Source organism: Hetaerina americana, unplaced genomic scaffold (genome assembly GCF_022747635.1).
Source record: "Hetaerina americana unplaced genomic scaffold, ioHetAmer1.1.p SCAF_26, whole genome shotgun sequence".
Lineage (NCBI taxonomy): Eukaryota > Metazoa > Arthropoda > Insecta > Odonata > Calopterygidae > Hetaerina > Hetaerina americana.
This window is the reverse complement of record NW_027286830.1, coordinates 2717507-2731553: the sequence shown is the minus strand read 5'-3', so window position 1 is coordinate 2731553 and position 14047 is coordinate 2717507. Positions and strand designations below refer to the sequence as shown.

Genomic DNA, 14047 nt, shown 5'->3' with positions numbered 1-14047 from the left:
ATAACATCTCTGCTTGCAAGCGATTTTTCCAAATTTCCCACAAAGAGACATTTTACCATTGCTTGTGGAGCCTAACCTGATTACCTAGTGGTGTTATTGCTCTGATCATAATAGCAAGGTAACGTAGGTGTTTAATGAAAAATGGATATTTCAAATTTGTTTAAAATACGAATTAAAGTCAGAAAATGAATGCTTGGACCTATGTAAACCTGGAGGAAAGACATTCCACCCTTCATATCGATGTGATTCATTTCCTTTAATATGCACAATTGTGTGCCCTACAGGCTTTTGGATCTGATCGGCTCATTGGAGCAGACTAAATTATGGTGTAAACTGACTCTAGTTGGCCTTGGGACAAGCCATTGGATGTATTGTCCCAATTCAAGGATGCTAACCATCAAACTTGCTTGCTGCTGTCATGTATTTCCCAAATTATGCATTTGTGTGTTGATTGCTAGTGTATTGATTAAGATCGGTGAGTAATATTAAGAAATTTCTTAATTACATGCTAAAAAAACTTGCAATCAAAACATTAATTTTGTTTCCACATGAAGTGGCCACTTTTCATAGTAACCCTGGTTAAAAGAAAGGGAAATCCTAATGTTTTACCAATGATAAGGTCACTCAACATTTTTTAGTTAACAAAATGGGGATATCTTAAAGGATTAGCATCTTATCTTAATAACCAACCTGTACATAAGTCATGAATTTTTTCAGAATCGGTATCGCCACTTTGGCTAGGTGGGATAATGTAAAGCCTTTTGTGTCGTATAATGGTATATCACCAGCAGAAAAACTGTCCCCCACATCATGACGTGCTCTGCAGCCTTTAGGAAATTTGGTGGTGTCAATGTCCAATTCTCCATTTGCTTCGGCTCTCTTCTTGTTACTCACATGATCATCTTCCTCAGCCATCCTCATATCTCCCATCATTATGAATACCTTAAAAAGAGTTAAATTGTGCTCATTAGTGTAGTTTTAATGCAAATGTTTGTATTTTTTTAGTTCATTACTTTGTACTTTTTGTATACACACACACCATATTTGTTTGACCCAAAAGTTAAACTTACTGATGTCTTCCAGTGGCACCATATTCATGTTAGAATTCAAGGCTTGAATATATATAATTTTATTGATATGGATTTTGAACAATCAAGTATAAGAGTAAAAGCATTATTGTGAGTGACATCACATCATATTTTGTTATATTATGGCAATTGCCTGGATATTTCAGCTCTATAAATATGGCATTCATTTACCATTTCAAACTTCTATTGAAATGCGACAATTTCAGAGTGTGAAAATCATTCCCCTTGACCGGAATTCGAACCTGAATCCAGGTCAATGTGAATGGTTTTTACACTCTGAAATTGTTCCCTTGTAATGCAAATGTATGACTCTGTTAAAAGTTACTGTCATAGCATCTCCTGCAGTTTCTTGGAAAATGAATGTCTGATTATGGTAACCCCATCTAGGTGAAATATAGATGCCAAATAGTTGATTCAAATCTGTGGCAATTTAGAGGTAATTTCTTATTTTCCAGGTTTTTTCTGTATATTGGAATGTTAGTGGGTATGTAAAATTAATTTATCAACAAATGGAAAATTTGTTTTTCGATCTGGGAGGGAACAATATTGGTTTTTGTTTCAAATGGTGGAATGCACTTCGTATGCTTTTACTCAGCTTTGTAACTGTGACCTTTTTATGGATTTCATAGTTAATCTTTATTTATATAAAAACTTGAACTATTTCACAAAGGCTAAATTTACTTGTGCTTTTTATTTAATATTCGTAACTATTGATTAGTGGCAGTTATTATTTTACATAATTATCTCCTGAGGTAATGCATCTGGTAGACTTGGTAATTTAGCAAATGGTACGTAATATTTTTACTAGTAATAATTACTCATGATCCTTACCATTTTATGAATGTAATTTAGCTTGCAATCAATTCATTGATGACAAACTTATCATTACATTAGATGCCATTGTCTTAAGACTATGAACCTACTTTTGTAGGTAGGTAAGCCCATTGACTTTAATGTATTTTAATCTTATTTGATATTCAAATCAATGTGACTATTGCACCACAATAATAATAATAAATTTATTGGTCCTGTTGATATGTTAGTACATATATAGGCCTTGTCAAATATACATTAAAATAGTAGTACATATTACAAGATTAAAAGCAATATTAACAGTCATTTAAACAAGAATTCTTTTACATTGTAAAAACAATTGTCAAGTAAATATTTTTTTAATTTAATTTTAAAATACACCAGTCTTTGCTCATTTTTTATTTCTATTGGCAAATTGTTAAATAATTTACAACCCATATACGTAGGCCCATTGCTGAACATAGAAAGTTTATGAGAACTTGTTACATAATTGGATTTTTTTCTGGTATCATAGTTATGCACATTTTTATTTGTTTTTAAGTTAAATTTACCTTCAAAAGTTTTTACAAATAATATGGATTCATACATATAAATGCAGGATAGAGGCATAATCCTCAGCTTTTTAAATAGGCCTCTACAGCTCTCTTTTTGACTAGCATTACAAATTGTTCTTATTGCCCACTTTTGGAGTTTAAAAATTCTTTCAGATGGAGAGGAATTTCCCCATGCCACTATGCCATATTTCAATCTGCTATAGACATGTGCATAATATAGACTTATGGCTGTGTCAGTATTCGTAAGTTTTTCATCCTTCTGATTAAATAACAACCAGAGGCAATTTGAGATGCAAGATTATCAATGTGACTATCCCAACTAAGACATTCATTTAAGAACAAACCAAGGAATTTAATACCTGTTGTACGTCCTAGACTGTTGTCTGTAAACTTAATGTATGGACTACAGTCAATTTTCTTCTGTGGCGTATGAAACAGCATATAGGATGATTTACTCTTATTTATTAGAACCTTATTATTAGAACACCAACTCTCCATGTTTGTGACAGCTTCCTGAGCTGGTAGAACCACATTTCCTGCCTGCTTTAACAGATGATTGATATCGTCTGCATACATGAATACCTCACCATTTAATGAGTTTAAATTTAAATTTAATGCAATTTGATGCCGGAAAATTATACATGGTCTAATGGATTAGTTTTAGGCATAATGTGGTGGAATTCGTACACAATAAAGAATAGATAGTAACAATTTTCCACTAGATAAACTCCACTCACCTCCACTGTATTTCCCGGTAAGGTATAGCCACAGGCATAACTGACAACCTGAGGCACACCAGTAGGTGCATTAATTTGTTGTTATTTCCAAAATTTTTATGGGGGTTTAAAATCACTAGGGGCATTCGGAAGGGGATAGTCTTTAAATAATTAACATCCTCACCACTTAACTTGGATAATAAAGCTATTAAATAGACCTACAAAACATGATAATATTTTATCATGTTAATTTAAAATGCATTTGAATAGAGCGCGAACATTCAGCATGGCGGAATTCATCAATTTCGTCATGATAAATTATTACCTTGAGCCAATCAGCGAGGACCATTTTGGAAGGGTCGCTATTTGGTTCGTCTGCTAAGCGATAGAGTTGTACAGTATACCCTTCTGGAGTTGTGACTGGCAGTGGGATCATGTCACTGAAAGAGGAATAAGAAGAAAGTGAAATGACACTCGAGGAGTCGGAGCATGTGAAAGGTAGGTAAAACCAATGAAATTTATATACGTTAACTTTCAAATTATGCTCAGTACGTTGTAATTTAATCATACAGGACGTGCTTTTACTTATCAAGTATTTTTGAGCAAATATTTTCTAAATAGAGTTACGAAAATTTCGAAATTGGGCCAAAGTATTGTGTTTGCCTAACGGATATAACTGGTGCCTTGACCATCTGACTTGAAGGAGTCTAGGTTTTTGTTTTTGGTAGCCTTATGTCCATCATGTCTTATTTTGTTTCGTTGCATCTCTCTTCTGAATTTGTTGACAATTTCAAGCAGACGTATGGTTTGCTGAAGTCCCGTCATTCTCTCCCAAACTTGATCGTATTTTCTTTCTCGAGGATTGGCTTGGTGTTGTGGTTTCCTTCCCCGCGGGTTTGGGTTCGAATCCTGGTGGTGTTGGAAATTGGCGAAGGTATCCCGATTCCTAATTAGGGGTCATGTCAGATCTTCAAGGGCAGTACACCAATGAAGCGTCAAATCGTGGCTCCTTGTTTCTCGTTTAGAGTAAGCTTATGGATTATTCCCTAACGATGGCGCCCGATGCTATTTGCTTAAGGATGCCATTATGGCTTCGGCAACACGATATAGCATCAAACTTATTCCGTAAAAGGTGCCGATGCCATCACTGGATGCTATATGATGGACTGCCGAACCCGTGGCATAATGGCATCGCTGAATAGCATCGACGAATGCATTGCTTTGTGGTAGTCTTTTTTCAAAATCGTCATATAAAACAATGTAGACATGAGAACTCAAGAAGTTAATCCGGCTGATTTTTATTCACTTGCTACAGACTGGAGTTTTCATAATTGTAATGAGAAGGCTACGGTGTGTGACGAAGATTTTGCCCGTTGTTTTTGAGTTCTCTACGAATGATGAAGACTGAGATAGAGGGGAGTACGTTAAGTAAGCGAGGATAGGGAAAGAAAAGGATTGGGATGTTGGATGAAATAAAAGAAGTATGCGTTATTGAAGAAGGGCTTATCATAGTGTCGGATGTCAGTTTGTTTCGGTAGAAGAGGCAAATAAATTCATCGTGCCGTTCGTTATCTAGGCTGTATCCATCCAAAACCTTACCTTTATCGTTGGATTATCACTAATAAAAACGATCGTAACAAACAACAACTGCAACAAACGTAAAATATAAGCACAGAGGTGGTTAATTACAGAAAAAGATCATTCTTGTTTCTAAGGAGGAAGTAAATACTCAATTTACCAGCCTGCAATCCTAGCAGGGTAGGACAACATTTTTTTCTTATAGGATTTTTTGGGTCGGTTTTTCACATACCAATTCATCGGCACATAAGAGCATATTGTTGAAATAATAGTTCCCAGCAATTGAAAAACAGTAGGCACGGATTATTTATGTTCACTGCATAGTTTTATTTACATATTCGTCGGTTCACTTATAAGTCAATTAACTCATATTTACCTCGTATTTTATAATTTTATTTTTATATCATGGATAGCTTGCGGTAGGTAATAGAGTCTGCTTTGAAATGGGAAACAAGAAATCTTTTTTGCTATTTTGTAAAGTATTATCAGTTGCCGTGGGTAACCATTTGCCTTTGCAAACATCAGTCACGTCACAAGTCATTGAATAAATAAGATTGAATTGAAGAGTAAACTCAATTCAAGACAAACGTGAAGTATAGTAATTTTCTTATGGATTGACACACAAGAACCTACTAATGAAGTGTTTTTATAGATGGAATGGATTTCTAGATGGCAAGCAAATTTAGTGCGTTGTGTTTTAATTACATACGAGGTCTATCCGATAAATACGCGAACTATTTCGATCTGGCGGCCATGACGCGGACTATAGCCCTGCCCACTCGCGGCTCTTGTTGCCTGAGATCCAAGTCTGGGCTTTGCGGATCGTCGAGCTGTGCGCATGGTGCCAGCTATGTTAGTTCCTCTTGTCCTTGCTTTTACTGTTTGTCGAAAATGGAAATTGACGAAATCACGGAGCAATGAATCAACATCAAGTTTTTTGAGGAAGTGCGGTAAAAGTAATCAAGAAATTACTGAAATGTTGACAGCTGTTTACACTGTCAATGCTCTGAAGAAAACATCCATTTTCAAGTGGATTGAGCGTTTTAAAGAAGGCGTTTTAAAATCAAGAAAAGGCCGATCAAAAATCAAAGTCATGCTTCTGGTTTTTTTGGATGACGAAGGTGTTGTACATCATGAATTTCTTCCTGAAGGACAAACAGTAAAGGCTGAGTTCTACCTTGCAGATCTCAAGCGTTTGAGAGATCGCGTGCGTCGTGTGCGACCAAATTTGACTCAAGGTGATGGATGGATCCATCACCATGACAATGCAACTGCACACTCAGCATTTATTGTTCACCAGTTTCTGGCAAAAAAATCAATCACCATCCTTGATCATGCTCCTTATTTGCCAGATTTCGCCCCCTGCGACTTTTTCCTGTTGCCAAAATGCGAAAATGTGATGAGGGGACATCACTGGGAAGATGTAGATACAATAAAGCAAGAAACGACAAGAAAACCAAAAAGTCTAACTGCCAAGGACTTCCAATGGTGCTTTAAACAGTGGGAAAGAAGATGGAATAAGTGCATAGCAAAGAATGGAGAGTACTTTGAAGGTGACAGCATCGATGTAGACTAAATTTCACAAATAAAGTGCCTATGGCCTCAGTTCGCGTACTTATTGGACATACCTCGTATTCTAATGTATGCGTTCTCTTTCAAGCATGCTCATAGTGTTGAAATGCATTTTGTACTTTTCTTTGTGTTTGACGACTCCCTTACCTACATCATATGAATGATCAGTGAACAATAAAAATATTACTATTACCGTTTTAAAAGTTAATGACTATTTTCCTGGCTCAGAATTTCTTCCCAACAACTCGCAGGTACTCTATCCACAGCCGTAAATTATAGTTAGAGCAAAAGTAACTTTTTTACACAATACCATTTTGTTAAATTTATCAAACAATAATTGCATTCATAATTAATTCCGCAAAAATATGAAATACGTTACATAGTTATTTTTAGTCTATTAATGCCGAATAATTTTGTTTAATTAAGGTCCGTTAAATAATGTTATGTAGTGATAACGTTGCAATTTGGTATGGCTTGCAATTCCTATATTAGGCGCATATATGAGTTTTAAGTTTCAGTTCGGTGAAATATAAGGTATGTCTCAACTTGCTGGCACTGATATATAGTTATTCTCTTGCATAAGTTGGAAGGATGTCTCCTTAGCAGTGATGTTGAAAATCTATTATTACCCCCGTTGTATTACGGTAGGAGAAATAATGTCAATAAAATTAGAGAGATGAAGTGTAGAACAGATGGATGTAAGCTGTTATTGTTTCCACGAACGATAAGGGGTCAGAATAACCTTGTCCGACCACGGTAGGGGTAAAAATATTCGGGTCACAATTAGTCTGATATGTATTCACCCTCTGCCACACATCCTAGCAGTGGCTTGATGGGTGCTTGAATATCAAATAAATTATAAAAAGAAATAATTGTAGTCCTATTCAACATTTCTTTTCTGCTTCTTTAATTTTGTAAATGTATTTTGCCTGATGACGACCGCGGAGGCCACCCCTGTTGCCAGTTGGGACCCAACCCAACATGCCGAGTTCCTTGGTGGCCAGGATTCATTATTCTCTGTTGTGTTAATCATTATCATGGGGAAAATAATTGAACTGATGTTCCGTTGCCTTCCTCAGTGATGTGTTTAGCGTAACTTCATCATGATAATGTCCGCCTCACTGGCGTCAGCCGCCTTTGTGGCCACTTCACTGAGGAACAGAGGCCGCGCCGATTACCTTTCGTCTGGCTCCTACCTCTCGACTCATGGGTTGCCTTACCTGGAAAAATTGTCATTACTTCCTCAAGCACACCCCTAGGGATCATGAGAACAGGCAAACCATATTCCACGTCAAGTTTGAATCCCATGAGATGGGTTTACCCTAGTACCTACTGACAGGTGACACCTTTTCTCATATCAATGGAGAAAAGTTCATTGGGAGCTTATTTAAAAAGAAAACAAATCACCATTTTAGCGAGAATCAAACTTTTGAGCTTAGGATTTTAATCGAGCCGCTGAGATCACGTGTTTTATAATGAAATGTATTTCTCTTTTCGTCAGGTGATAGGACAGAATAGTTTTTTTAGCTTGTTTTTTGTATTTATAGTACCCTGCAAGCAACCGCTAGGGTGTGTGGTAGGAGGTGAATACACAACAGACTAATTTTACATAGACAGGCATAGTACTAATTCAAAATTCAGTTGTGAAATTACTGTTGAATTATGGAGAATGTAGCATCTCTCTACTACCTTTAACAATTTAGTGGTATGCCTTGCGAATAGTATAATTGTTGTAAAAACCCGTTGTGACTAATCCTGGCATTGGCTCTTTGACAGCGGCGAATCCATTGGCGAAGCCATCTCGTTGGGAAATGCTTCTCTTGCATCAAATTCTAAATGAATATTTGTGATATGGGCGACACTGCTTTTGAATGCTCGCTTTTCCAGCATGAAATGATCCACTGCAGGGTGCGTTGTGGTCTCTAAATTAGTGCGATTATTTTCCAAATGAACATAGTTTTCAACTTTATTTGTAGGAAAGTGTTATAAAATATTTTTGTTCATGTTTGAAAATGATCTCCCTAATAGGGTTGTTTACATCCGATAATGTTCTATGATACCTTATACATTTCTACTAAGTCTGTTCAAAAGATTCCCAATTTTTTGTGTAGCGCGCTTCCAGTTGGTAATATTTTAATCCGCTTGGAGGCGTTGTATCTATGAAAACTTCGCTAATAACCACTTACAACCACTTTGATGATTAGTTACGGCCATTTATGTGAAGGGGTGTTCGTGGAGTGCGACGAAAATTTAGATACGCTGAAATTAGCTCTTTGAAATAGCAGCGTTGTTCTGTGAAATTCTACGAGAAACTCTAAAAACCCTTCACCGAAACTTTTGAGTTGATTACTAAGGCTTATGGTGAGGATGCTATGAAACGTATCACGCATTATGAGTGTTTTACCCGCTTCAAAAAGGGGCGGCAATCAGTGGAAGACGACGAGCGTTCAGGAAGACCATCAACGTCGACTGATGAAACTCACATTTAGAAAGTGAATAATCTCGTTCGTGTAAATCGACGTTTGACTTTCAGGAAACTTGAAAAAGAGTGCGGCTCCTTGATTGGTTCGTGTTATAAAATCCTGATTGAAAAATTGAGGATTCATCGAGTCACCGGCAAATTCGTGTCCTAATCTGATGAAAGCAGACCAGAAACAACATCGAGTTCAAGTCTGTCAGGAATGTTTTGATCAAGCTGAGAAGGATGATCTCTTCTTTTGCAGAATCACAACCCGTACTGAGTAGTTAGTTTATGATATGACATCAAAAAAGAAGTGCAATCTTCACAATGGATCGGTGAAACTTCTCCCTTCCCAAAAAAGGTCGACAAGCTCGCTCGAATTTCAAGGAGATGTTGACTGTTTTTTTTTCGATACAAAGGGAGTTGGGCATCACGAATACCTACCTAAAGGCCGGGCAGTCAACACGTAGTATCACGCGGGGGTTATGAAACGTTCAAGAGAGAGAATCAGACGGAAACGGCCCGAACTTTGGAGGAGCGGTGAGTGGTGTTTTCATCACAACGTACCGGCTCATTCTTATCACGGAACTCATGAGTTTTTAGCTAAAAACAAGACCGCTCTACTTCCCCACCCACCCTCCTCACCAAAGCTGAGCCAATGTGACTTTATCCTGTTCCCAAAACTAAAAACCCCGCTCAAAGATCTGCCACCATTCCACAGATGGAGAAAAATTCGACGGAGGTGCTCAGAGCATTCCGGAAGAAGCGTTCCGGGACTGTTTCAAAAAGTGGAAACACCGTAGGGATAAGTCAGGGAGGAGGCTACTTTGAAGGGAACCCTGACCAATAATTTGTCAGTGAAGAATTTTTTTTGTAATATATTAAGTTCGGGAACATTTCAATACACCTCGTATCATGGTATCGTCGGCCAAAATTGTAATATTTTTTTTGCTTTAGAATTTATACCGTTCTTCATGTGGTTATGCAAAGACCCAATGTGGCTACAATTTATCAATAATAATTAAGTCATAGTATTTTAATTTTCTCCAATGGCTTAGTCCGCATTAAACTCGAAAGTACGAAATTAAATCTGCCAAAACATTACATTTATTCTAACCTGTTTGTTATATTTTTCACTGTTAATTGGCGCTACTGCTGTATGTGTATAATGTTTTAAAATAAATAAATAAATAAACCAGAGCATTTTAGGTTTGCGGGATACTCGATTTATTAATAATATATAGATAATACCTTGATTCATGTACAGGTATACCTATATAGTATATTGACGGTGAAAACCTGATATTTCGTTATGTGCTTTTATTTTGACAATTTAAAGATAGACCATAGCAAGTGACGAAGTAAATTAAAGTTATTTGAAATAAAAAAAATCTCAAACTTCAGAAAATGCCTATTAAAAGGGGCAAAAGTGATGCTACAACTATTAATTGCTTCACTTTAACGGATGGTAGCAAAAATACTGTCTCTTTAGGTTTGTGGATTTTCTTTCTTTCACGTAGTACAAAGCAGAAAGCTGCTGTACGAAAATTTAAGCACAGCTATCACATTAGCACGGCAGCTGTTGATCGCGTGCAGCGTAGAGGAGCTATAGTATATCTGTAAAACTTGGTTATGATCAACTTTGTAGCGTATCCAAAATATTAGATCAGCTAGGCCGGGACTCTCGGAGCGAAGGTAAATTACAGATTAAATCTCTATCATAAATTGGAAGGATGTATATTTAGCAGCGATGTTGAAAATGTATTATTATCCCTAATGCGCTACTGTAGGAGAGATCATGTTAGTAAAATTAGAGCGATTAAGTGTAGAAGAGATAGATTTAAGATTTCATTTTTTCCACGAACGATAGGGGATTTTAATAACATTGTCCAAACGCGGTAGGGTCATGTTCGGGTAAAATGTATTCCGGTATGTATTCACCCCCTGCCACACACCCTAGCTTGAATAATTTTTGTTTCTTTAATGGTTTGAGTCGTTCTAATACTTTCACTGGCTCCATATTCCGGATATCAAATATTTTACGCCTTCTGTTAGTTTGCTACGATTTTTACAAAACGGACGACGAACGGACGTGTACTTCTCTGATCTAATTAGCCTTCCTATTTTGTGAGAATCTCTAACTTTCGTTTCCCTATTATATGTCTGGATCTCATACTTCTTAACCTGACAAGAATTTACTGATGACTTCAATTCAAGATTGACAAACTTTCCTTATCACTCGCCAGTGTCATTAAATCAGCTGTACCCTGATCATGCCAATAAAATTAGAGAGAATAAATGTAGAACAGGTGGATTTAAGATGCCATTTTTTTCCACGAACGATAGGGGATCATAATGGCATTGCCCGACCGCGGTAGGGTCATGCTCGGGTTACAATTACTCTGGTGTGTATTCACTCCCTGCCGCACATCCTAGCGGTGGGTTTCAGGGTAAATAATTAAATAAATAAATAACACAACTGGAAAGAATGATAGGTTTATCATATTTTCAGAACAATTATATTAAAATTTATTTATTTCGTGCATTTTTTCATTATATTCTGTGACCTTGTCAGGCGTTAAAGTACAGAGAATTTGAGAAGGAAAGGCAACGATTAGTAACCACAAAAATCTTTTAGAAAATAACATATATATATATATATATATATATATATATATATATATATATATATACATATATATATATATATACACATATATATATATATATATATATATATATATATATATATATATATATATATATATATACATACATATATATACATATATATATATATATATATATATATATATACTCATATATATATATATATATATATATATACTCATGTATACAGAAACAGATATAAGGAAAAGGGATAGGAACACATATAAAGGACGAACACAATAGCATATATGAGTATTTATTCGCCGTTTGGCGGGATTTCGTGTTTGAATGTGTATTTGGCCAATGTGGCTCATCTCTTTCTTCTGGCTATGCGTGCCACGAAACGCACTGTTCCTTTCCTGTATGATGTTGTATGAATTCTAACCCACTGTCCTTTCCTTTCCTTGTGTATTGTCTATTTCTCCTTTGGTGGGTGAAACAGCCCCCTGACGCCATCTCTTGGCTGAAAGAATCGGGGCGCTTGGCGACATATTAGACCCACGGATCTCAGGGTAAATTGACTATCCTCGATAGCTCAAGTGGTTAAGAGCATCCGCCCGGCAAGTGGAAAGATCGTGGGCGGTGTTCGAGTCCCGGTTGAGGAAATATTTTTACTCTAGTGATCCGTTCGATTCCGCCTTCCCCACCTCTATTGTGTTCGTCCTTTATATGTGTTCCTATCCCTTTTCCTTGTATCTGTTTCTGTATATATGAGTATTTATTCGCCGTTTGGCGGGATTTCGTGTTTGAATGTGTATATATATATATATATATATATATATATATATATATATATATATATATATATATATATATATATATATATATATGTATTTTTTTCTTTTTAAAGGTCGTCGCCGTATGGCGGAATTTCGTGCTTGAATGTCTATACATACATACCCATGTTTCATATATATATATATATACATATATATATATACTACCTTGATCAAAAAGTTCCCGGAATAACCACCGTGTGGCGCTCCCATCGTTCCGATTTGAGTTCTGTTTTTTTTGTTAAATGGGTACATCTGTTGTTGATATTCCCTTTAAATCTTAGTGTCATAACTTGACATTTGCAAAAGTTACGTAGCCAAGAGTACATCTATCTCTGTGTGTGTTGGCGATTTTTTACAATTGCAGAAATGGATTTAAATTTGCAACAACGAACTTGTATTAAATTTTGCGTAAAAAACGGATTTAGTGGCGCACGGACGTTGGAAATGTTGGAAAAGTGTTTCGGCAACGATTCTCTAAAAAAAACGGTCGTTTACCAGTGGCACGAGCGGTTCAGAAGTGGTCGTGAGTCAATCGAAGATGATGAACGCAGTGGCAGACCATCGACATCGAAAGTCGGTGAAAAAATTGATAAAGTAAAAGAAATGTTGGTCAATAACCGCAAATTAACCATCAGAGAAATAGCGGAGGACTTGAACATTGCCTATGGATCCGCCCAAGACATTGTGGTTAATGATTTGGGTTTCCGTCGTGTAGCAGCAAAAGACCTCAATTTCATGCAAAAAAGAGACCGTGTTGACGTCGCAAAAGACATGATTTGCGAGGCTGAATCCGATCCCACATTCATCAAAAGGATCATTACTGGAGACGAGACGTGGGTTTATGAGTACGACACGCAATCTAGACATCAGGCAAGTGAATGGCGTTCACCAAATGAGCCGAGACCAAAAAAACCACGTCGTTTTCAGTCAAAAAAGAAGGCAATGCTGACGGTTTTCATGGATTACAACGGTGTAGTGCATCATGAATTTTTGCCAGAAGGCCAGACAGTAAACAAAGAGTATTATTTGGGCGTTATGAGACGTTTGCGTGAAGCAATTCGCCGAAAGAGACCAGAAATGTGGGCAGAAAACTCGTGGATTTTGCACCATGATAACGCACCGTCGCACAGTGCTATCATTATTCGTAATTTTTTGACGAAAAATGCAACAAATACCATCCAACAGCCACCGAATTCACCTGATTTGGCTCCCTGTGACTTCTTTCTGTTCAATCGAGTTAAAAAACCATTACGGGGAACGCGTTTTAGCAGCCGAGAGGAAGTAATGGAAAAATCGCAGGAAGCACTGATGGACATACCGAAAACCGAATATAAAAAATGTTTCGAGGATTGGATCAAGCGCTGGCATAAGTGTGTTGCAGTCGATGGGGATTACTTTGAAGGGGACAATATAGATTTAGATGAATAAACTTGTATTTTTAATTTTATGAATAAATTCCGGGAAATTTTTGATCAAGGTAGTATATATGAAGCTAAAAAAGGCCGTGGGGTGGATAAAGTTCCTGCGGAACTACTGAAATATTTAGCAAAATGTGGGAGGAAGAGGCTATATGGGCTGATTCGTAGTATTCATGAGGAATGAATCTGGCCGGGAGACTTGGTGAGATCAGTTTTAGTTCCTATTCCGAAAAAGGTAAAGGGTACATCTTGTGAGGACTACAGGACAATACGTTTGATATCACACGCCGTTTATATATATATATATACATATATATATATATATATATATATATATATATATATATATATATATTCAGTCATTACTTCTATATCTTCAGAGGAAGACGGATTGTTTC

The 14047-nt window shown here is 36.6% G+C and overlaps 1 protein-coding gene across 1 annotated transcript in view; it reads right to left on the bottom strand.

Moving 5' to 3' along the window:
* LOC139689620 (alpha-tocopherol transfer protein-like) overlaps positions 1-14047 on the bottom strand; it is a 38523-nt gene that overhangs the window by 6871 nt on the left and 17605 nt on the right. Inside the window, exons 3-4 of the mRNA XM_071586791.1 lie at positions 3497-3611; positions 691-942 (exon numbers count right to left, since the gene is read on the bottom strand). Coding sequence (XP_071442892.1) covers positions 691-942; positions 3497-3611 — 367 coding nt within the window. The remainder of the gene's footprint in view (positions 1-690; positions 943-3496; positions 3612-14047) is intronic.